This window comes from Pristis pectinata, chromosome 21 (genome assembly GCF_009764475.1).
Source record: "Pristis pectinata isolate sPriPec2 chromosome 21, sPriPec2.1.pri, whole genome shotgun sequence".
NCBI lineage: Eukaryota > Metazoa > Chordata > Chondrichthyes > Rhinopristiformes > Pristidae > Pristis > Pristis pectinata.
Genome location: NC_067425.1, coordinates 6,978,701 through 7,003,639, shown reverse-complemented (window position 1 = coordinate 7,003,639; position 24,939 = coordinate 6,978,701). Strand labels below are relative to the sequence as shown.

Sequence of the window (24,939 nt, the reverse complement as noted above, 5' to 3'; positions counted from 1 at the left end):
AGAGAAAAAGTAGCAATACAGACAGAAAAACCAGAGAAGATGCTGATTCTTACTGTAGTGAAACATTGTAGTGAATCCTTCAAAAAAGTTAAAATTACACTTGTGGATTCTATTCTACACCAAAGTGGTTTGTTTAAAGTGAAACACCCCCACAAACACTAACACAGCACCTCAACAGCAAAGACTATTTAAAGCATGGCGAGGGACCTGGCCTGAGTTATTTATTACAATGCAAGGAGAGGACAAACTACAGAGCCCTGGCCCAGTCTGCAGAAGGACTCATTACAGAACCCAACATCCCGACTTATTCCGACCCCCTGCCCCAGAAGTTATATAACGTATTGCAGAGCCCTTCACCGCAGACCCAGTCCCTGGTCTCAGTACACTCCAGACCTGGACCCACCCCCACCCCTCCCTTCCCTTCCCCCACGGACGCGGGACCCCTCCACAACCACCCCCCCACCTCACCCCACTGACGCGGGACCCCTCCACAACCACCCCCCCCCCCACCTCACCCCACGGACGCGGGACCACTCCACAACCAACCCCCCCCCCCCCCACGGACGCGGGACCCCTCCACAACCACCCCCCCCCCCCCCCACGGACGCTGGACCCCTCCACAACCACCCCCCCCCACGGACGCGGGACCCCTCCACAACCACCCCCCCCCGCACCTCAACCCACGGACGCGGGACCCCTCCACAACCACCCCCCCCCCGCACCTCAACCCACGGACGCGGGACCCCTCCACAACCACCCCCCCCCCCCCCCCCCCCCCCCACAGACAGACCCGGCCCCCATACCCACTGCCCTGGCCTCTGTAACGGCCCCCGGCCCAACCCCGGCCCCAAATTATTCACAGAACCCAACAGTTAAAGCGCGGCGACGGACCGAAGCCCGGGGGCGGCAGCCGCGCCGCTCCCGCCGCCAGTGACCGGCCGACAGCCGCCGCCGGCCGCCCGCACTCACCGAGCCGCGGAAAGCGTGTCCACGCGGGCCGCCGGCAGCGCCCCCTGCGGCGGGGAGGACGCCAACGGTTGGGGAACTCGTTGAAGTTTCACTCAGTTGCTGCACTGCATTTCTCAAAGTGCAGCGTCAATGTGTTTGTGCTCCTCCCACTCCCTTTTTATTCTAGCCTCGGCCCTCTTCCTTTCCAGTCCTGATGAAGGGTCTCGACTCCAGACGTTGACTGTTTATTTCCTTCCATAGCCGCTGCCTGACCTGCTGAGTTGCTCCAGCATTTTGTGTGTGTTGCAGTGTTGGTGCTGGAGAAAGTGAGGGTGGCGATCGGAATATAGATCAAGTGGGAAAGATAAAGTAAGTAATAAGAAATACAGCATTTTATTTAATACCAGATGATGTGAACAAGCGGTCTTAATTCAGGGTCTCGACGCGAAATGCCGATTTACACCTGTTGCTTCCACATGTCTCCTGGCCAGCTGATTGTTGCTCCGGGTTCCAGCATCTGCAGTCTCTTGTGTCCCTGCTGATTGTTGATTTGAAGGAGCGATTAAGCTTTAAGCTCAGTGAAAGCGGAGGCAACAAGCAGGCGCACAACCCCAGGAACGGTGCAGAGGGGGAGACTGTGGATGCAGGAACACACTTCAACCCATAACGTAAAGAAGAAATGGGCTACAGGTGACAATAATAAACCAATACCAGTGTAGAACGCCCGCTGGGGCTGAACTGGGTCAGTGGGGAGGAGGATGATTCCTTGGACTGAGATCCCGAGAATTAACGGTTGCAGTCTCAAGATGAGGGTCACCCAGACGCCCGGGAGGGTCACCCGGCGCCCGGGAGGGTCACCCGGGAGGGTCACCCGGCGCCCGGGAGGGTCACCCAGACGCCCGGGAGGGTTACCCGGCGCCCGGGAGGGTCACCCAGACGCCCGGGAGGGTCATCAGACGCCCGGGAAGGTCACCCGGCGCCCGGGAGGGTCATCAGACGCCCGGGATGGTCACCCAGACGCCCGGGAGGGTCGCCCGGGAGGGTCATCAGACGCCCGGGAGGGTCATCAGACGCCCGGGAAGGTCACCCGGCGCCCGGGAGGGTCATCAGACGCCCGGGATGGTCACCCAGACGCCCGGGAGGGTCGGCCGGGAGGGTCATCAGACGCCCGGGAGGGTCACCCAGACGCCCGGGAGGGTCACCCAGACGCCCGGGAGGGTTACCCGGCGCCCGGGAGGGTCACCCGGGAGGGTCACCCAGACGCCCGGGAGGGTCATCAGACGCCCGGGAAGGTCACCCGGCGCCCGGGAGGGTCATCAGACGCCCGGGATGGTCACCCAGACGCCCGGGAGGGTCGGCCGGGAGGGTCACCCGGCGCCCGGGATGGTTACCCAGACGCCCGGGAGGGTCGCCCGGGAGGGTCACCCGGCGCCCGGGAGGGTGTGAGCGCGTGAAGCGGGGCCGCGCCCCGCGGGAGCGCGCGGACGCGGGCAGGCTCCACACGGCCGGGACGACAGCTGGGTTCGGGGTGAGGGCCCAAGTCCGACCGCTGGTCGATCCGGACCTGCCTCAGGCCTGCGGGCGGCCCCTCCACCCACCCCCCGAGGCGGTAAGTCCCGCCGTTAGAGCCCGGGAGGCCGGCGGTCTGGTGGCGCAGCCGAGCTCAGCGCAACCCGCCGCCTGCCTCTGCCCGCATCCTGGGTTGAATTCTCCAATGGTAGATGTTCTGTGGGCTTGACAAGACATCTTACATGTACATCCTTCTCGGGGAACGTAAACAAGTCTTCCAATTTGTCTCTGCTGTTGTCTAGATGAACACCACAGGATAGTTTACTCTGAGGAGACATCTCCGTCCTTGACCAGTGTTGCTGAAAACCGCATTTCTGATCATTGCCTCTCACTTCCCCCAAATTTTAATCGTGTTAGAGGTCCAACCAGTTCTGCACCTCCAGCTCGGTCATCCCGCTGGTGGAACTCATTCCCTGGTTGATCAACTTCTCCCTCAATCCCACTCCACTTTCTCCTGATCAAAAGTGTGGGAACTCGCATTGGGACGCCTGTCCTTTGTGGGATGTGCGCAGAATCGTCTCTGTTTCAATTCAAAGGGTAGCAGTCGATGGGACTTCTTCTGGCTGGAGGTCTGTGATTAGTGGTGGTCTGCAGGGATCTGTACTGGGACCTTATGACTGGGATGAAAATGTAAATGGGTGGGTTAGTAAGTTTGCAGATGATATGAAGATTGGCGGTGGATAATGTAGAAGACTGGCAAAGAATACAGCGGGATATAGATCAGTTGCAGATATGGGCAGAGAAATGGCAGATGGAGTTCAACCCGGCCAAATGTGAAGTGTTGCACCTTGGGAGATCAAATGTAAAGAGACAGTACACTGTTAATGGCAATGGATTTTTTTTCTCTCTCCTGTAGCACAGCCTGACCTGCTCGGCACGTCCCAGAGCCTTGCATTTCATAACTTTTTATGCTCCTAAGATATCTTTATCAGTCACATATACATCGAGACATACAGTGAAATACATTTTTTTGCGTAGAGTGTTCTGGGGGCAGCCGCAAGTGTCGCCACGCTTCTGGTGCCAACATAGCATGCCCACAACTTCCTAACCCGTACGTCGTTGGAATGTGGGAGGAAACCCATGCAGACATGAGGAGAACATACAAACTCTTGACAGACAGTGGCCGGAATTGAACTCTGGTCGCTGGTGCTGTAATAGCGTTACGCTAACCGCTACACTACCATATTCTCACTCTCTGACTGCTCCCATTGACTGATCGACCAGATGACCTCTTATCCACCATGGCAATCCTGACCTCACTCAATCAGAGAGATTTCCTTTATTCTATCCATCTTTCCTCTTTCTTTTCTGCAAACTTAAAACTAACACATTTTCTCTCTTTCCAGTTCCAATGAAGGGTCTTCAGCCTGAAACACTAACACTGTTTCTTTTTTTTGTGAATGGTGCCTGACCTACTGAGCATTTCCAGCATTTTATGTTTATAGTTCAGATTTCCAGCACATGCAATTCTTTTGATTCTTATTTAATTTTGATAGGTTGTTGTTTCACAGTTTAATTAAGTTCCTTGTATGAAGTCCTCAATTTTAGAGACGTGTGCCCTTGGTGATTTCCTGGAGTTTTAAAAGGTTATGAAAGGAATGGAATGTGTCTACAAAGGGAGTTTGTACCAACAAAAGTTGGGGATGAGCATAGATTTGAATTTCCTGTTAGGTGAAACCAGATTAATGGTTAGGAGTTGGTTTGTTTCCCAGAGAATATTGAACTTCTGGAAGAGTCTTGTGGTTGAAGCACTGATTTGCTAATCTGCCATTTCTTTCTGGGCTGGATATCCTCTCAAACAAAAAACAACGTGATGTTAATCTGACCAACGTGATTTCTTGGGATAGTTACAAATGACCAGTGATTTGGAGAAGAATAATTTTTTTATTTCAAAAGTCGGATGCTTAGCTGTTTTTGCTGTTCTCTAAGAGTTTCAGATGGAGCTGGGAATATGTATGTTGTGGTATGTGTGTCACAGGTCTATAAGGTGTTTAGAGGGTATAAATGAACTATGGTTCTAGGATACAGAGTTAAAATAATTTACATTTCTGCCCTCCCCTCAACCCCAAGTACAGAAATTTCTGTTCATCACCATCTTAAGCAGCCAATTAAGAATGACTCCAGTTCAAGGCTCATGTGGTAAGAAACATCTTCTTATTAAGATCTGGGAGGACTTTGTTTCAGTAAAATATTCCTCTTCTTTGACAATCACACTGAAGCTTTCTTATCTATTACATTTTTACCTCTTCCTTATTGTCCTTTTGTTTTAAAGCACTTGATTAGGAATTTATGCAAAACATCTTCCAGATGAGAGCTAAGAATTAGCAAGTCTATTACACAATCCTGTGTACCTCACTTTACCTTGGTATATGTGACAATAATAAACCAATAATAGATAATAATAGTAGATCTAAGATCAGGAACCCAGTCGGGCCAGTTTCTGTTTTCTGACTCTGGATCCAGTTCTAGACCCAGTGGTATAGTACTGGTGAGCACAGGTCTGTCAAAATCAGGAATGTGATAAGATTTCTTTATTAGTCACATATACATTGAAACACACAGTGAAATGATCCTTTTGTGTAGAGTGTTCTGGGGGCAGCCTGCAAGTGTTGCCACGCTTCCGGCGCCAACCTGTGATGGAATACTCTCCACTTGCCTGATGGAAAGTGATGGAATACTCTCCACTTCCCTGGATGAGTGCAGCTTCATCAACACTCAAGAAGCTTGACACCATACGGCACACATGATAGAGACCCCATCCACGTCAATTCACTCACTCCACCATCAATGCACGGTAGCAGCAGTTTGCACCATCTACAGGATGTACTGCAGTAATTCACCAAGATAGCAACTTCCAAACCCACGACCTCTACCAACTAGAAGGACAAGGGCAGCAGAAACATGGGAACACCACCACCTGGAAGTTGCCCTCCAAGCCACACACCGTCCTGACTTGGAAATACATTGCTGTTCCTTCACTGTTGCTGGGTCGAGATCCTGAAACTCTCTAACAGCACTGTGGGTGCACACGTACCTCGAGGACTGCAGCGGTTCAAGAAGGCAGCTCACCTACCACCTTCTCAAGGGCAACTAGGGATGGGCAATTAAATGCTGGCTCAGTCTGTGAAGTCCTCACCTCTTGAATGAATACAAAAAAAAGCACATACAAATAACTACTATACTGGTCAGCACAGGTCTGTTATTGTATAAACCCTCGGGTATGGTTCTGAAGGGTACATGTCTGTCATTGTATAATACATGTATGTTTTTTTTCTGAATAGCCTGGAGCTTTGACATGAGATTTTGACTGCATTATTTCCAAGAAGTAGATAAATTTTGGAATGGGTAAATAGCAGCTGCTGTATAATATATTGTACTTCCTCTTTCGCTAACTATCATTTTCAAACAATATCTTTGCATACAGGAAACCATTTGGCTCTTGAGCCTGCGTAGCTCTTCTGTTACTTGGTGAGGTTTGTTATGGCTCTGTTCACCACATGCTCCACCCACAACCTGTTCCTATATTATTGGAATACAGTGCTGGCACATATAATTCTAACACGCAACCTCTCCTCTGTTCAGATTTTATCTAGGTCTTGTTCTGTGTCCGTGGAACCCTTGAGGAGACATCTTGCTCTCACTTTGTGTGAGGTTGGCCCATCATGGAGTGGATTAAGCCTGTGGTAGATGGTGCTCGAGCTGCCTATAACCAGGGCAGAACCCGCCCACTGGAATTCCGCATTCAGCAGCTGAAGGCGCTGGAGAGAATGCTGACCGAGAAGAAGGATCAAGTCTTGGAGGCACTCCAGAAGGACTTGCAGAAGGTTGGAAACAAAGTTCTTGATGCATGATCAGAATCTTAACAAGGCCCTAGTAGAATGATTATCTCATATGTGGGCGTGGGTCCTCCACTCCTGTCAATGATTTCTTCTCGTTCTCCATCTGTTCTTGCCATGTTGCATCTCACACCCATGTCCTGAGTGTCGATGTCAGTATCTGTAATAAAGGAAGGATTTTCAAATAGACCAACCATCCAACAAGCTATGATATGAATGTTTTGTTTACACCGGTCCATCATGAGGGCATTCCTACACAATAGAAGCTTTCACTGCCACCCCAGAGCCTGGAAGAGTTACACACTTTTGAAACTAGAGCTTCTCATTGAGATTCAAGCTATTGACTCTGGTCCTGTAACGACAATGCTAAAGCAGGGGGAAGGAAGAGCAGGTGCATAAACGTCAGTTAGGGACCTGTAGTCTCTTTACATGTCAGCACTTTAGACTTGTAGTTACCTAGCAGGTTGAATGGCTCTTTGAAGAAGAAAAGTGTGAAGGTGGTGTGGTGGTGAACTCATGAGATGTTATGGGAGAGTGTGGTTGAATAGGAAGTGATCCATTCTGTCCCTGGTTTTCTTTGGTTGGCTGACTGATTGTAGACCAGTGTAATTACTATCCACTTCTGACTAAGCCCAGAGGGCAACAAAGCAGCTGGAGTTTCTGTTCCTAGTCATTACATGGTTGTTGCTGGGAATTGTGCGCAAACAGACAATAGATGAGCAGGTCATTGTATCCTGTAATGGGTACACCGTTGACACTATCCCACACATTTCTACCTTCCATCACTTTTCAGAAACTCCCTGGTTCCCTCTTCTACCATCTCCCCTTCTCATTGGCACCTTCCCATACATTGAAAAAGATGCCCCTTTCACCTCCTCCCTTCCTCTCCATCCAGGGGCCCGAACATCCTTCCAGGTGAAGCAGCAAATCACTTGTACTTCTCACTATTTTGCTCATGATGTAGACTTTTCTACACTTGAGAAACTGAACAGCGAATGGGTGCACTCATTTAAAAGATTGGTCTAAATAATTGTTTTATGACGGTTTCATTGATGAAACAATGGGAAGGAATATTGAGCAGAACTAGATCCCATCCTTGCATTTTACCCAGGAGCATCTAGAATGGGGAACATGAGATTGGGATCTGTTTCTGCTCAATATTCCTTCCAATTGTTTCATCAATGAAACCTTCATAAAACAATAATTAGACCAGTCTTTTAAATTAGTGTGCAATTCTGGGCCAGATACATTGGGGTACCAAGGTTTTGGAAGGGGACAGAATGGCATTATGTTTGAGGACCATACAGACAAACCATATACAAGTGATGAGGAGGGGACATTTAGACAGGTACATAGAAAGGAAAGATTTAGAGGGTTATGGCCAAACACAGGCAAATGGGACCAGCTCAGATAGACATCTTGGTTGGCATGGACCAGTTGGGCCGAAGGGCCTTTTTCCATGCTGTATAAGTCTATCACTCAGTGACTGCTTTGCAGAATACTTCCATTCAGTCTGCAGCAGTAACCTGAAGATTCAGTTTGCCTATAACTTTAATTCTCCATCCCACTCCCATTCCGACCTCTGTCTTTGGCTTCTTTAACTGCTATAAAAGGTCATCAACCTTTAATGTTAACTCTGTCCTCTCTCCACAGACGCTACTTGACTTGCTGAGTATTTTTGGCATTCTGTTTTATTTCAGCAGTGTTTCAGTTCCAGACCTTTTTCACGTGGGTCAGGTTTCTTCTTGGATCTTGATCATTCCAACTAGTGCCCCCTATGATGGGATTAGGGGGCGTGTGGTTTGATCCTGGAGGTAGATCTATAAAACAACCAGTGTCCTTATTCCTGTTGCGTGTGTGGGAGAGTGGCAGGGGCGCTGGGTGTTACGTGTGATTGACAGACCTGTTAAATGACCAAGCCCTCTTTTTGTTCTCCCAAAGTGAGAGATACCCAAGACTGTCAGATTTCCCTGGCCCTTCTGAGCAGAGGAAGGGAAAAGGAAAAGATTCTTTTTAAAAAAAAATGACTTTCCTCCTGTCTGAATTTGCAGAATAAATTTGCAGTGGAAATATTTGAAATCGTGGGCATTCTGAATGAAATTACTGTGACTTTGAACAAGCTGCCTGAGTGGACGGCACGGGAGTATGTGTCGAAGAGCATGACGACACTAATGGACACTGTTTTCATCCACCGAGAGCCTCTGGGTGTGGTTCTTATCATTGGGGCCTGGAACTACCCATTGGCACTTGTGCTCCAGCCCTTAGTGGGGGCCATTGCAGCAGGTATGCCTCTGTTTAATTATTCATCCGTTTCTATCAATAATATTACCATTGATGAGGAGCGATGTATTTTGTATCCTGCTGAGGTTTTCAATCACTTTTTCTTTTAACTTCCTTTGGAATTCTACATTTACTACAGTCCCTTCTCTGGGAGGTAGTGTTTCGTGTTAAGACCATAGTTCAGTTTGTGCTTCAGAGATGCTGGTCCTGATCTGTCTGGTGGAGTGTGAGTGGACTGGAGGCCATTCTACTCGTGTCTAGTGCTGCTTTCCCCGGGAATGCTGACTCGCTCACTTGCACTCATCCAGGATCTGGGAACTCTGACCAGGAATCTGGATGGAGATCAGGAGTAGGAACCTCGCACTCAACATCAGCAAGACCAAGGAACTGATTGTGGACTTCAGGAAGGGGAAGTTGGGAGAACACACGCCAGTCCTCACTGAGGGGTCAGCGGTGGAAAGGGTGAGCAGCTTCAAGTTCCTGGGTGTGAACATCTCAGAGGATCTATCCTGGGCCCAACACATTGACACAATCACAAGGAAGGCACACCAGCAGCTCTACATCATTAGGAGCTTGAGGAGATTTGGTCTGTCACCAAAGACTCTTGCAAATTTCTACAGATGTACGGTGGGGAGCATTCTGACTGGTTGCATTACCACCTGGTACGGAGGCTGTAACGTGCAGGATCGCAAGAGGCTGCAGAGGGTTCTAGACTTAACCAGCTCCATCACGGGCACAACCCACCCCACCATAGAGGACATCTTCAAGAGGCGGTGCCTCAAGAAGGTGGCATCTATCATTAAGGACTCTCACCATCTGGGACGTGTCCTCTTCTTATTACTACCATCAGGGAGGAGGTACAGGAGCCCGAAGACCCACACTCAACTTTGTAGGAACAGCTTCTTCCCCTCCACCGTCAGGTTTCTGAATGGTCCATGAACACTGCCTCATTATTCCTCTTTTGTACTGTTTACTTATTTTTTGGTAACTGATAGTAATTTTTATATCTTGTACTGTACTGCTGCTGCAAAACAACAAATTTCACAACATATGTCAGTGATAATAAACCTGATTCTGATTCTGAACCATGGCTAATTTCCAAGGCTACACCTCCCCTCTCCCTCACTCCAGTCAAATGCCCACACTTCTACTCTGGCAGAGGTTGAACAGGGCAACATCCTTGTTTGCCTCAGTATAGTGTGGACACGCCCCTTTCACCCAGGTGAGTCAAGCCAGAGGATGCCAGTTCAAAATCAATGATAGGTGGTATTGAATGTTAGGAATAAACTACTGGACAAGTCAGTAGACAGAATTGTATTGGGGTTTATTCAGTACATTACAGTGGGAGAGTTTGGATATCACCGGGATGAGCTTTGAAGGGCCAACAGCCGTTTCTCATCCATGAGTGTTCTTGAGCTTCTGTGGATGTGGTGACTTCAACTAGAAACGTGACGGTTGGTGTGTGTTTCCTCAGTTCAGTTTGATTCAATTCCGCACGGTTATCAGTTGAAACGTTTAAGGGCAAGCTTGGTAAGTTCAGGAGAGAGAAAGGACGAGGGGGTTCTGTTTAGCGAGAGGGAGAAATGAACAGAAAGTTGTGTTCATTGTGTCGAGGGAGGCTCAACAGGGCTGGGTGTGGTGGGAGGGGCTTTCTCCGGAGAGATGGGTGAAGGGGGGCCCCTAACAGAGGTCTTTAGAACAGGGGCAGGCTTCTATTGGTTGTTGGAGGTGTTCCAACTTATGGCAGACCAGAACTAGGCCCAACTATAAGGGTGTCACCGAAAAATCCAGTGGGGAATTCAGGAGAAACAGAGTGGTGGGAATGCGGAGCTCACCACCACAGGGAGTGTTGGGGTGAATGGAAATGATGCCTTCGGCAGAACAGCTGCTGGAGGGGTTACTGGAAGGACGTGTTGGTGCGGTGGGAGGAGGCTTGCTTTGAGCAGGAATGCCAGCATAGCCCTGTTGGGCCGAATGGCCTGTTTTGGTGCTGTAAACCCCATGTAATAATCGGAATTGCAATCCCATTCCCAGGAAATGCCGCAGTCCTGAAGCCGTCGGAAGTGAGTGGGAATACTGCGCAGCTGCTGGCGGATCTCCTCCCTCAGTACCTGGACAAGGTGAGTGTGGCCAGACCTGGGCACTGCAGCAACAGTGGGTTAAATCAACTCGGCAACCAGGACAACAAGTCACCCCTCCCCACACTGCTCTTGACAGATCACAGGAAGGACAAAGTCCTGTAGAACAAGAAATCCCATCCCCATTGAAGTCACCAGTCAGGGATAGAGGTAGTCAGAGTGGACACCAAGGGCCCGATGTGGCATGGACCCATTTTGTGTTAGCTGAGAGCCCCAGCAGTATGCTGGAAATGGAAGAGAGACTGTGAATCCAAGCGGGTAACAATGGGCCAGCCAGTAGTGCCAGAGAAGGTTGCCGGTTGCATTATCCATCCAGCCATAGACTGTGCCTGAGCCTGAAGGGATTGCAGCTGAAAACTATCCTGCCCCCAACTCTAAGCTCCTAGGAGTTTGTAGCATATTCTGTTTTCACACACCTGAGTAGAGATGGTCCAGAGGTGCTTTAAGTGCTCCTACACTAATTCAACAGCAGAGGATTGGATGGAATAATAAGGTACTATTGTAAGTAATTTCTCTATTCATAGTGACTATAGTACCTGTCTGTACTCACTTGACCCACCTCTGCTATCAACGTCACATAATGCAGTAAATTTGTCCATTTTCTTTACCATGCACTGATTTTATATTTTTCAAGTTGCCAACCATTGTTTCATTTTGTAACCAATCCCACAAGATTCCATTGATCCATGCCTATATCTGATAGCCCCAACAACTTTACTGATTGGAATATTTTCCTGTCCCATTTTGACCCTTGTTGGAGAGCCTTGGGCTTTTTTGTCTTGTTCCTTTTTAATTTTGGGATGTGGCCATGGGTGAGATGGCTGGCATTTACTGCCCATCCCTGATTATCCTGAGAAGGTGGCAGTGGGTCTTCATGAATTGGCTTGGTACCACTGAATGGTCTGCTGAGCCATGCTGGGGGCACTTAGAGGTCAGCGACTTGGAGTTCGATGATTTCAGGTAACCAGCCTTTCTGGTTTATCTTCAAACCCTAGTTCTGAAGTAAGGTTTATTAACCTGTGACATTAACACCATATTTTTCTCTTCATAGAGATACAGGTACTTCCAGCATTCTGTTTTTCAGTTTCAGCAATGGCTGTTTTCTACATCTCACAGCTCCTCTGTTTTCTCTCCCTTGTTCTCATTCTCCTCCCCCTGTGTCCACCTCCTCCAGATAGATCAGCTGCAATAAACAAACTTTCACTACCCTCTCTTAGACCATCTGTAACATTCATGCTTTTGGGACTCCCCCGCTAATCGTGCGTTCCCTCCCACTTGCTTCATTGCAACTTGCTCGTCTTCCAACCTTTTCCTGGTTCTGATGTAAGGTCACCAACCCAAAATGTTAATTCTGTTTCTCTTTGATTGCACATTCCTTTGATTACGCAAAGAAACAAGCAACTGCAGATGCCAGAATCTGAAGCATCAAACAATCTGCTGGAGGAACTCGGCAAGTCAAACAGCATCTGTGGGGGAGGGGAATGGAACTGTCGACGTTTCGAGTGAAAACTCTGCATCAGGACTGAGAGTGGAAAGGGGAGATGGCCATATAAAGAGGAAAGGGGGAGTGGTGAGATGAGGCAAGAGGGTGATAGGTGGCTGCCAGTATAAAGAGGAGAGGGGCAGTGGTGGGACAGAATGGCAGAATGGGAGCTGGATGCCTTCCTCCTGTTCCTATGCCACATTGTTCATGTGAAGGTGGCAGTTTAACTGGCCTTTAGGGTGAGTTGAGGTTTGGATCACCAAGCTTGTTTATTTTCCTTGAACCAAGTGTCTTTCTTCTTCAAGGAGCTCTACCCTGTAATTAATGGAGCAGAAAAGGAGGCCACCGAGCTGCTGAGCATTCAGTTTGATCACATCTTCTTCACGGGCAGTGCTGCCATCGGCAGGGTTGTCATGGAGGCTGCTGCCAAGCATCTGACGCCGGTGACCCTGGAGCTTGGTGGGAAGAGTCCGTGCTACATCGACAGCAACTGCGATCTGGACGTTGCCTGCAGGTTGGCCTCTGGTTGAGGGGGGAGGTGTAAGATGTCACGTGTCACTGTGGAGGCAGCTTTGCATCGATATGATGCAGCAACTGATAGGAAACCGCTGAGAAAGGTTAGATAGCCAACCATGAGGAAAGCACGGAGCAGCAGGATTCATCAAGAAGGGGTGAATAGCCTTAGTTATACATTTAGGGCCAGAGTTTGAATTTTTCAGCGATCAACTTTGGTTGTTTGTGAATAATTGGTTTGCCTTTTCTAGGCGTATAGCGTGGGCCAGATACGCTAACTGTGGCCAAACCTGCATTGCCCCTGACTACATCCTGTGTGATAAAAGCATCCAAGATGAAGTGGTGAAGAAGATCGGCTCCACTATTACAGTGAGTGCAAAGTGAGAGGGAACAGAGGGATGATGAAGGGCGCAGCAGGTCAGTCGGCGTCTGAAAGAGGAAAGTCCAACTCTAGTGTGGTGGGTGCTTTTGTTTCGGCTTATGCAAGATGAGTGAGGTTCTTGATGGGATGTGAATTTGGTCTGGTGACTGGATCCCCAGTTTCTCCACCCACCTTTTCATTCAGTTAATTCTCAGAGTGTGGGTGTTGCTGGAAAAGTCAGGATTCCTGTCCATCTGTACATCTCCTGTGGAGGAAATGTTGGGCTCCATTATTGAGTCTGTGGCAGCACTTTGATGCAGCCCAGCGACTTGCTAGCCAATTTCAAAAAGCTGGTGGGGGTGGTGATGTACTGTGGGAATGGAGTCATGTATAGACCCAGACCAAATAAGGATGTCAGGTTTTAAAATGAAACTCAGAGTCTCAAACTGGTGAGAAACTGAACAGTTCTATGAAACGCTGAAGGAGTGCAGTCTGTATTTTGTCTCCCATTTAACAGATTAGGTTCCGTGATGGGGACATGGTGTTTCGTTGTTTCTTCCTGGCCTCCTGTGGACAGCTCCTGTATCATTGATCCTTTGTATTAGACTCTGCTTCCTCATGTCTTGACACTGACTTGGCCATTGAAGTGTTGTCTTAATCTGCTTGTTTCCTTCTGTTCCAGGAATTTTACGGATCTGATCCCCAGAAATCCCCGGACTACGGGCGAATTGTCAACCAGCGGCATTTTCAGAGAATTATGTCCTTGCTGGAGGGAGTGAATGTGGCGTATGGTGGTCAAAATGACGAAGGGGATCTCTACATAGGTACTTGTAGTAGCTGTGGGGGGTTGTGTAGCCATTGACTGTACTGCACTACATCCTGTCACAGACAGACACCGTACCACAAGGAGCAAAGTACCAGTGGGATGACGTGTGATGTCGATTTATCAAGCAGATATTTGTTTAGTTCACATTCTGATCAGCAAGACGCAGCCTATGTTACTGCCCAATCGAGGAAGTCAACCAGAAATAATTCCTGCTGTTTTCCTTCCACACCCCATGACTTTGGTGTTCTCTGCTTCCACCCCCCCGCCCCCCCCCCCAGTGAGAGTTTGTTTCTCTTCCCTGCTCACAGCACACAGAGGGCCCCTGTCCCTTCCCCTCTCTGGATAGTGACCGTCTCAGAGAGTCTTTCACCTTCCTCTAACCCCCTGAGCTACAACAGTGGAGAGCTGAGCTTATGTTGCCTGATCTCCTGCTCTTACTTCACCAGCAGTGAGGTTAGAAGTGGTGGTGCAGTTGTCTGTTCAGTCTATCTCTTGGCTGTGACTGGGGCAGGGCCCAGACCCAGGTGTGGGGTAGAAGGGTGGGAGCTGGCAAAGGGTGGTCCGGGCTGTGGATCAGGAACGGGGGGGATGGAGTCAGAACCAGCGGGAGGAAGAAGTGAAGTTGGACATGGCAGCTGTACGTCACACCCATCCTTGCCTTGGTGACTGTCCATCACCACGGTGCTGAGGTCAAGAGTTTGAAAGGAGACCCATTCCAGTCAGCCGCCAGTCTTCCCTGCGCTGCACTGGCGAGGTGCTGAGTGAGAGCTGCTCCGTGTCCAGAGGCACCTGGCAGAGGCTGACCCACTGCAGCTGCAGCCAGCTGGTGAGGGCAGGTGGATCAGCAGAGAACCAGGGACAAATGGGACCCGGCAGGGTTTTAATCAGCATGCCAACGGTTTGCGTCTTCCCGTGACCCTTTCCCTTTCTAACCGGAGCCTCTTGTTAACTTGCTCAGCTCCAACAGTTGTGACCGACGTGGACCCCGACTCCAGGATTATGCAGGAGGAGATCTTTGGGCCGTTGCTGCCCATTGTCACAGTCAGTAGTGTGGACGAGGCCATTGCCTTCATCAACAAGCGGGACAAGGCTCTGGCTCTCTACGTCTTCTCCCACAACAAGAAGGTGAGGATCGCTCTCTCCACTGATCACCGGTGCTTGGACTTGCCAGTCCTGAGATAATAAATGCTACAAATGTTGTAACATTTTCCTGGCTGCAATCTCCTCCAGTCCTCTAGGATCTCTGTGCGCCTCAGTTCTGGCCTTCTCCCTGAATGTAATCGGTCCAACATTCGCAGCCATTCCTTCGGTTCCCAAACCCTGAGCTCTGGAATTTCCTCCCTAAACACCTCCACCTCTCCCCTCTTTTCAGATGCTCCGTTAAGCTCCGATCTCTGAGCAAGCTTTCTGTCTTGTCCCCTAACACCTCCATATGTGGCTTGAAATCAAATTCTATTCAGCAACAGTTCATGAAGTGCTTTGCTCTGTTAAAGATGTGATTTAACTGGAAGTGGATGATCACGGCACTTGTTGTGGAGTGTGCATGAAGTGGGAGGACTAGAATTTAGAAGCCAGTTGATCCCATGAGGGGTTGACAGAAACTGGGGAATGGGCTCAGTATTAATTCATTGCACAGTTAGCTGGGTCCTAGCGGGGCAGGGTCAGGGAAAGGATTAGGCTGAGTTCCTGGTTGTAATCCCCACTGGGTGATAGACAAGGGAACACCCTGCCAGAATGCAAATGAATGGGCGAGTTCCCAGGGTGCGTGGTGCCAAGGGGGGCTGTATCACAGCAGGGACTGAGTCCCTTTGGGATGGAAGGGATTGGGAGAAGAAGCCTGATGGAAATGACGCTTTATTCCTACAGATTCCTCCAAGTCTTGTGCTTTCAGTCCAGAGGACAGCCTCTCAACCCTGCCCCAGATCTGCCCATAACGCTGCTGTGTTGGAAGACCCATTTGAAGTCTAAGAATCTCCTCCTGCTTCTCACCTTCCACTCGTTGAGAAGGAGCCTGACCTGGAACTGACAGCCTCCCTGCAGTGGCAGAGCTGAGATAAGGAACTGGCCGAACATAACTCTTCCCACAAACTGCAAACACAAAGTTCACTTGAACTTGGCCTTTTTTTTTGGGAGGTGGAGGGAAAAGGTAGAGCGATTTCTTCTGCATTCTGTGCAGTAAATCCAAACCTTGGGTGTTTATCCTGAAAGTCCTTATCACTGCTGCTGTAAAGTGGGCTGCATGGAAAAGTAGAGTTGCTCATATTTCTACCATTACAATCCGGGATCTATCCACTGGAATTCCCTCCCTTAGCCCCATCACTTTTATCACCTTAAGCTGATGATATTAAGCTAAGATTCTTGGTCATTAGACCCAACATCTCCTACTTTGACTCAGTGTCGGACTTTGTATGTGAATGCTCCTATTGCAGAGCCTTGGGATGTTATACTATGTGAAGGCACTTTGTAGGTGCAAGTTAGTTTATCCTTGTTGCAGTGATAGAAAAGGAGCACAGCTGCTGATCTGAATCTCTGGGATGGATCTATGTTATAACTGTGTTTGTCTCTCTCTCTCTTTCTCTGTGCAGTTGATAAACAGGATGATCACAGAGACATCCAGCGGCGGAGTAACAGCCAATGACTGCCTCATCCATTACACTCTCCACACTCTGCCGTTCGGGGGCGTGGGTGAGTTCAAAATACGTATTTGGCCTCCTGACCATACTACATAGTAGGTCAGACTTAACAAGTACACTGGGAAGGAAAGGGAACTGGTTTCTCCATGGTGAGACCAGGAACTATAAGGAAGCAGCAGAGTCAGAGTTGTACGGCACAGAAGAGGGTCCTGTGGCTCACCTCTTCCATGCCAACTTTTTGCCCACCTACACCAACCTCAGTAGAGGTGGTAGGGTTTATGAATGACGTGATGCACTGAAATGTCGTTGATGGAGTCTTGCTGTAGATAAATCGGCTGCCCTTCCCTTCCTTACTGCAAGAGTGCTCATTAGTTTGCTTTCTCCCACTATTGCTTTTCTTTAAATTCTCCTTCTCTTGAATACCTCGGGTAGAAGCAGTGATGGGCGAATTTGAGAGGGAAGGTCACTATTTTTTCACATGGAAAGGGGCTACAATTTATTACTCACTATTATTCAACAGGGTATAATCTTTGCTCTTGTACACAGCTTCTTCCAGCTCCCTGCCCAGGTTCAGAAAATGCGATGGGACTGACCTACATTGGGCTACTGCTAGCTTTTGACCCCCTTTTTAAAAAAAAATCATAGGGTTATACAGCACAGAAACAGGCCCTTCAGCCCAACTCATTCATGCCAACCAAGATGCCTACCTACGCTAATCCTATTTGCTTGTGTTTGGTCCATTGTCCTCTGAACCTTTCTTATCCATGTACCTGTCTAACTGTCTTTTAAACATTGTAATTGTACCTGCCTCTACTGCTGCCTCTGGCAGCTCATTCCATATACCCAGCACTGTCTGTGTGGAAAAACTTGCCCCTCAGATCCCCTTTAAGTCTTTCTTCTCTCACCTTAAACCTTTCAAAGATATACTAATTATACCGGTTAACAATTTTGCTTGTGGCCTTTGCCTGTATCGAGTTGGCCACAAAATAAATATAGATGCAATCGGCCACTCAGTCCAGAAAACGCCTCTGCTATCATCCGAATAGGTATTGCAACATTCCAGGTTTGTTGCAAGTTCAGGGGAAAGACCCCACCCACCCCAGACATTCTCTCCTCTCCCTTCTCCCATCAGGTAGAAGATACAAAAGCCTGGAAGCATGTACCACCAGGCTCAAGGACAGCTTCTATCCTGCTATTATAAGACTATTAAATGGTTCCCTAAAATGGACTCTTGACCTCACAATCTACCTTGTTATGACCTTGCACCTTATTGTCTACCTGCACTGCACTTTCCCTGTAGCTGTTGCACTTTATTCTGTATTCTGTTATTGTTTTACCCTATACTACCTCGATGCACTGTGTAATTAATTGATCTGTATGAACAGAATGCAAGACAAGTTTTTCACTGTGTCTCAGTACATGTGTCGATAATATTCCAATTCCACCTCTGAATTGCCAACCAAACTCAGAGGTACTTTTCAACCTAACTGCCATAGCACAAAATAACCTCTGGCTCCAATCAGTAAGATTTTATTTAATAAGTTGTACATTGATCTTAAAAGGACTAAATTCCACTACAGCAGCATAATAATGTATCTTGAGTAATGATAATGAGTGATACCACAGAAGGTATGCTGGCTGCAACTGTTTATAATAAAGTGTGGCTACATCAAGCTGTGCACAGACCCAAGGTGTGCAAACAAATGCCAGTATGTGCTGAGATTTGGATCTGCCATCGTAATATGACGGATGGGTCTAGCCACAGAACTGGACTGTGCCCATATTACCTGTCTCTCAGAGAAAAGTCTGTGCAGAAGAACACATTTGATCACAAGCCAATCAGGCAGTGGTCTCCGAGGTCATGTGAGGATAATGGGACGGGGGATGCTGCCGAATGGTTTCCCGAGCAATCATACGGAAGAATGCTTCATCACCAGAACTTTCAGACAAGCACCAAGACCTTGTTCGGCTGGTGGTGAGAGGGGATCTTCTTGTCAGATTCTTCTTGGACAGTTTTAGTCTCAGCACATTGCCCTTGAGGTGGTTGTGCTAGGTTGAGACCGGCATCCATCTGCTTCAGGAGTGTGTGCTTGCCAAGAAGCTCTGGAAAGAAATGCAGTGGTCTTTGTTGAGGTTCATCTGAAGCAGTTGCTTAACACAGGACTTTGTTCTCTTCAGTCTGTTCCCAGGGATGCGTGATGAGTCAAAACATCTGCTGTTGCTGGGAGATTCAACTAATTTTTGTACAAGACTTTGGTGAAACTGCACTTGGAGTACTGTGTACAGTTCTGGTCACCCTGTTATAGGAAAGACATCATTAAACTGGAAAGTGTGCAGAGAAGATTTACAGGAATACTGTCAGAACTCGAGGACCTGAGTTATCGAAAGAGGTTGGACAGGCTAGGACTTTATTCCTTGGAATGTAGGTGATTGAGGGGTGACCTTGTAGAGGTGTATAAAATCATGAGGGGCATAGATAGGGTGAACGCACAGTCTTTTTCCCAGGGAAGGGGAACTAAAAACTAGAGGGTATAGGTTTAAGGTGAGAGGTGAAAGATTTAAAAGGGACCTGGGGGCAACTTCCTCACATGGTGCGTATATGGAACGAGTTGCCAGAGGAAGTGGTTGAGGCAGGTACAATAAGGACATTCAAAAGACATTTGGATTAGTACATGGATAGGAGAGGTTGAGGGATATGGGCCAAAGGTGGGCAAAGGGGACCAGCTGGGCGGGCAGCATGGACGAGTTGGGCTGAAGAGCTTGTAAGAGCTATGACGATGACTAGTTGAAAGTAGAACCTTGGTCTGTCCGAAACTTGCTGGTCCTCCATTGCAGGAATCTGCCCACAGGTGACTGTTGCAGATGGGCATACTCCAACGTCCTGGACTCTGCTGAGGAATGCACTGAAGCTTGGTGCAGCTGCCACAAGGGCAATGTGAGAAAATACCATATTTTAAGCATGGAACATGTCTTAAAAACCTCACAGATTATCACTGATTGTTTGCTTCAGAAAGAAATATTGACGTCATCTGGATATTACATAAATCTTGTAAGCTAATGGAACATTTTTTGTGCTCTGAATCGTGGTATGGAATGTTCTAAATTGTATTTTTGCATTTTTTATGAATAAACTACATTTTTGGAAAAGTAACAGTGTTCTACCTATTCACAGGTAAAAGTGGCTTTGGGGCGTACCATGGCAAATACAGCTTTGAAACATTCAGTCATCGCCGAGCCTGTGTGTTGAAGTCACTGGGCATGGAAAAGGTGAACAGTATCCGGTATGCGCCTGCCAGTGACTCAAAGGAAAAGTGGACACTTTGGCTACTGAAGAAGTAATGAAAAGTGTGAGGCATTTTAAACACTGATTGTCATTGCGATTTGAAGGTAGTTTGTTTTGTTCAATAGATGTAGGCAACTCTGGGATTTATTGCCCATCTCCATTTAACTCGATGGGCCGAATGGCAGAATTAGGCCATTTGGCCCATCGAGCCTGCTCCGCCATTCGATTACGGCTGATTTATTTTTCCCCCTCAACCCCATTCTCCTGCCTTTTCCCTGTAACCTTTGACACCCTTACTAATCGGGAACCTATCAACCTCCACTTTAAATATACCCAATGACTTGGCTTCCACAGCCATCTGTGGCAATGAATTCCACAGATTCACCACCCTCTGGCTAAAGAAATTCCTCCTCATCTCTTCTATAAAGGGATGTCCTTATATTCTGAGGCTGTGCCCTCTGGTCATCGACTCTCCCACTACTGGAAACGTTGTCTCCCTGTCCACTCTATCCAGGCCTTTGCTTTTGAGAAAGAGGAGTGTACGCCTCTTGAAGCCCTGCCAACATTTCCATGAAGGTCCTCCCGTGGTGCTGTTGAATAGGAAATGTTAGGATCTTGATTCACGACAGGAGAGGCAATATATTTTAAAACTGGGAAATAAGGAGACCTGGCAGGTGGTACCATTCCAATATACCTGATCTCGTTGCCCTCCAGCTTTGGGAGGTGCTACCGAAGCTTAGGCAAGTTGCTGCACTGCCCTTTATAGATGGAATGGCAGCTGGGACACCAATCAAGTGAACTTCTTTGTTAACCAAGTTCTTTCCAATATTTATCAGTGCTGGGAGGCCTTGGACTTGCTTTGATTTTTTTTGTTTGATCCACTGATTTCCAAGTCTGCCTTTGAGAGGGAGGGTGAGGAGGCCACAAATGACAGACTGGTATTTACACGTGGTAGACATGTTGTCCTTGTATGTTGCCAGTTGGTTAATATGGAATAGAATTGGTTCTTGAGTTGGGTATTTCCTTGTGTATGATTAGCGTGTGTGACCCAGAGTTGGGGAAGGGTTAGGGTTGATCGGTACAGGCTGTGCACGGGGACCAACCCCCACTTCTTGACATGACCCACACTTACTACTATGTTGGAAGCTCTAATATGTTGGCGCCGGAAGAGTGGCGACACTTGCGGGCTGCCCCCAGAACATTCTCAGTAATGCAAAAAAAGACGCATTTCACTGTGTGTTTCGATGTACATGCGACTAATAAATAAATATCTTATCTTACATGTAAAAGCGCACTAGTTGGGGGAGGAGGTTTGAAGTTCATTTGGTGCCCTGGCCAATATTGTTCACTGAAGTAACATCAGTTTGGTTTGGTACTAAACTATACAGAACAAGATAATCCCAGGAATAGTTGTGGGAATAATGGAAATACTGGCAGGAGACAAAGGACCTGACCAGGTGATAATTGGAAAGCTAACATTGATGTTTTCTTTATTACTCAAAAGTTTTGACGGGTTTGGGGAAAAGGGAATAACAAGTTGAGTCACAGACCTGACTGAATGGTGAGACAGATTTGAGGGGCTGAATGGCCTTCTGTTCGTACACGATGGGTTATAATGCTTTGGATGTGGTCATCCTGAAGTGGTTAGAAACCTAGTCTGGCCTAAGCTAGCCAATTTAGGTTAACGGTGAGGGGCTCATTTCCCCTAAATTAGGAAAAGAGGGGGAAATACCAAGCAGAATTTCTGCTGCTCCCTGTCCTGTGGCAGATGCCAAGCAGATCCATGTCCCAGATCCATGGCTGTGTTCTGGGGAAGGAGTCTATTGACTCACTACCTTCCTTTCACAAAAGAAAGGTAACCTCTTTGGCTAAGAGACTCTGTGTCTCCAAGCAAGAGAACAACATGTCAGGGAGTGGGCAGAGGAGGGAGGATGAAGATGATCGCTTGTTATATCTTGCAGGTAGACACATCATTCTAATGCTGTATGTTTCTTTGTATTTTACTTCAGATGATAAACGGGCCAACTCCATTGGCATTGACCTTCTGACGACCTCGGGATAGAGGTCCCATGCAAGGCCATTATTTTGTGGGAGGAACCAGCTAAACAAACTGCAAGGAAATCTGACCAAATCAGCAACCTGCTCTAGTAACCTAACTCTTCCATTGGAACAATAAACCATGACGATCCTCCAACATATTTAATGATTAAGATGTGCTACAGAGTAGCTGGTGCCAGCATCGGCAAAGTAAGCCACGTGGCCTCCCCTGCTGTCATTTCTGATTTGTTAAACATTTAACCTTTTAACATTTAACATTTTGTATTTTAGAACTACATCGTATTTTGTTTAATCATTATAATGTGTTATTACTAGGGCTTAACCACATACAGAAATAGACTTCCTATTTCTAAACCTTCCAGATAGCTGCTTCACTGGTATAGTGGCCCACAGATTTTATGCCCTTGAATATATTGTTAACAAGATGAATAGATGTTTTAGTGATGAGAGTTTGAAGAAGTATTGAATATAGCCAAGTCATGCATGAGTTTCACTTTGCATGCATGCATGCACACTTTCTCCTCTACAGTCCTCCTCCTTCACCTCTTTTACTTCTTTCTCTCCTTCCTACATTCAAACAGCGATTCTATTACAAAATGTTCTGCCTTGCCTGTGAAAGAGTTTGGGACTTCCTGAGGTTATGAAAGGTGCTCTCTTAGTTACACTCAGTCAGCTCCACTACACTTCATTTGCCTGCTGACACCAGTCTCCCAAAACAGACGCTGTTCCGAGTTCCATCAAACAACCAGGCAGACAAGGGAAAAGATTCAAGGATGTGCTCAAAGCCCCCTTCAAAGACTGCAACATCGCTACTGACTCCTGGGAATCTCTGCCTCATGACCACTCAAAGTGGAGAAGGAGCATTTGAGTATTGAGAACCTGGAGGTCATAGATCGGAAGCACACAGAAGTCCAGCAGAAGGATTGCATCACCTCACAGATGATCCTCCCCTATCAGTCATCTCCTGCCCATCTGAGGAAGATCCTGCAGTCCCCAGCTTGGCCACAGAACCCAATGAACCAGATGGAAGCAAGTCAACTTCAATCCCGAAGGACTGCTTAAAGAGAATGAATGCAAGTGTTTCTCTCCCGATAAAAGAATGGAATGCAATGTGGAGAAGGAAGTTAGCAGCAAAGCTTCCTGGGAATAAGGATCCTCAAGGATTCTGGAATGTTCCTGGATTTCCATCTGACTCTCCGGTGTTGGTACCCAAACTCCCTTCTAAAGTCAGATGGAAAATTGCAAGTAGCTGGGAACAAGCAGAAAATTCCACCTGTATCTCTCTTGGATTGATGGACTATACATCTTTGCTGGGGAAAAATCTTCCCCAGTATCAGACCTAAATTTATTAGGAGTTCAATTTTATTTCACTGCTTTATTTACTTATCATTTTAGGACAGCCATTCTATTTCGTATAATTGAGGACTTGGCTTTGCCATTAAATTTCATTATCTCAAGTAGTAGATCTTGGTGGTCTGATTTATTATTTATCTGAAAACAGCTTCCAGTCTCTTTAAAAAAAAATCCAAAGAATTGCAGAGTTTATTAGACAAAGGGTTGGATCCACTCATCACCTCCGTCCATCACTGAGCTTTACCGCAAATCAAAACGACATTTTTAAGGAGTAAATAATCATCGATGGAAGTAATCTTTCAGGCTGATGGTGCATTCACACGGCCGTGACCAATAATGAGTTCATAAAATCAGAAATGATCATTTCTAGTCTGTCCTATGTTTTAGATTCCAAGGCTGGTCAGGTGGTACATTTTCCTCCAGGAGGTTAGAGCATTGACCACAAGATCTAGTCTGCCATTCCCAGAGTGCAGGGACAAGTGTTCTTCAGCCAGAGGAGCCGTTTTTCTGATGAGACACTAAACCCAGGCCCCATCTTGCCTATTAAGTAGACATTCTTCCAACTGTCTTGAGGAATATCTATCCTCGGGCAACATCACTAAATATTGATCATCTGATTACAAGGCAAAGTAATCAGGCAAGTAAGGAGGCAAAGTCATTGGATGTATTTAAGGCAGAGATTGATAGTTATCTGAGTGGCCAGGGCATCAAAGGTTATGGTGAGAAGGCGGGGGAGTGGGGCTAAATGGGAGAATGGATCAGCTCATGATAGAATGGCGGAGCAGACTCGATGGGCCGAATGGCCGACTTCTCCTTTGTCTTATGGTCTTATGATTACCTCCCACTTTGCAGTTTGAGAGAGATTGCTATGTACAGGCTGGTATTTCCAGTATTATAACAGTGACTGCACTTTTTAAATCACTTTTCAGGATCTGAGCATTGCTGGCATTGGTAGTTATTGCCCATCTCGAGTTGCCCCTGAGAAGGTGATGGTGAGCCACCTTTTCAACCACTACAGTCCTTTTGATGGAGGTGCCATTATTGAGGGAGCTCCTAGATTTAGACCCAGTGACAATGAATAAGCAGTGATATATTTCCAGGTCAGGATGACGTGTGACTCAGAGGGGAACCTGCAGGGGATGGTGTTCCCCTGCACCTGCTGCCTTGTAGAGATCGTAGGTTTGGGAGGTGCTATCAGAGTAGCCTCGGTACATAACTGCGGGATGGTACACTGTGTAGTCATAGTGTGCCAGTGGTGAAGGGAATAAATGTTTAAGGAGGTGGAGGTGATTCTGTTGAGGTTTTTGAGGAGTTGTCGGAGCTGCAGTCATTCAGGCAAGTGGAGGGGATTCCATCACGCTCTTGAATTGTAGATGGTGGAAAGGTGTCAGAAGGTGAGTCACTTGCCACTGGATACCCAGCCTCTCACCTGCTCTCATAGCCACGGTATTTATGTGGCTGTCCCAGTTGAGTTTCAGGTCAGTGTTAAACCCCAGGATGTTAATGGTGGGAACTGGGCAATGGGAATGCCATTGAACATCAAAGGTAAGTGTTTAGACTCTGTCTTGTTGGAGATGGTTATTGCCTGACGTGTTTGTGGTGAATTGTTCCTAGCCATGTCTGAGCCCATGCCTGAATGCTGTTTAGTCCATGCAGGC

General features: G+C 47.6%; 2 protein-coding genes across 5 annotated transcripts in view; one reads left to right on the top strand and one right to left on the bottom strand.

The window, feature by feature from the left end:
• nle1 (notchless homolog 1 (Drosophila)) overlaps positions 1–1,097 on the bottom strand; it is a 38,681-nt gene extending 37,584 nt beyond the window's left edge. Inside the window, exon 1 of one of the 2 annotated variants that reach the window (XM_052035301.1) lies at positions 970–1,097. The gene's annotated coding sequence lies outside the window, so the exon portion shown is untranslated. Of the gene's footprint in view, positions 1–891 lie in introns of both variants that reach the window. The other variant, XM_052035302.1, reaches the window with a different exon arrangement.
• A 57-nt stretch (positions 1,098–1,154) lies between these two features.
• LOC127581197 (aldehyde dehydrogenase family 3 member A2-like) lies at positions 1,155–23,886 on the top strand. 3 transcript variants are annotated; one of them, XM_052035304.1, is made up of 11 exons: positions 1,155–1,317; positions 6,100–6,341; positions 8,405–8,636; positions 10,668–10,753; positions 12,560–12,768; positions 13,019–13,136; positions 13,811–13,952; positions 14,913–15,079; positions 16,540–16,639; positions 19,760–19,934; positions 21,880–23,886. In XM_052035304.1, exons 2-10 carry the CDS (start codon positions 6,180–6,182, stop codon positions 19,924–19,926), a joined length of 1,383 nt encoding a protein of 460 aa, XP_051891264.1. In that variant the 5' UTR covers positions 1,155–1,317; positions 6,100–6,179; the 3' UTR covers positions 19,927–19,934; positions 21,880–23,886. The 3 variants fall into 3 exon arrangements, with proteins under 3 accessions (XP_051891264.1, XP_051891265.1, XP_051891266.1); XM_052035305.1 differs by lacking the exon at positions 1,155–1,317 and adding an exon at positions 2,288–2,557; XM_052035306.1 differs by lacking the exons at positions 1,155–1,317; positions 6,100–6,341 and adding an exon at positions 8,942–9,095 and having other exon boundaries at positions 8,541–8,636.
• Positions 23,887–24,939: the final 1,053 nt, after the last annotated feature.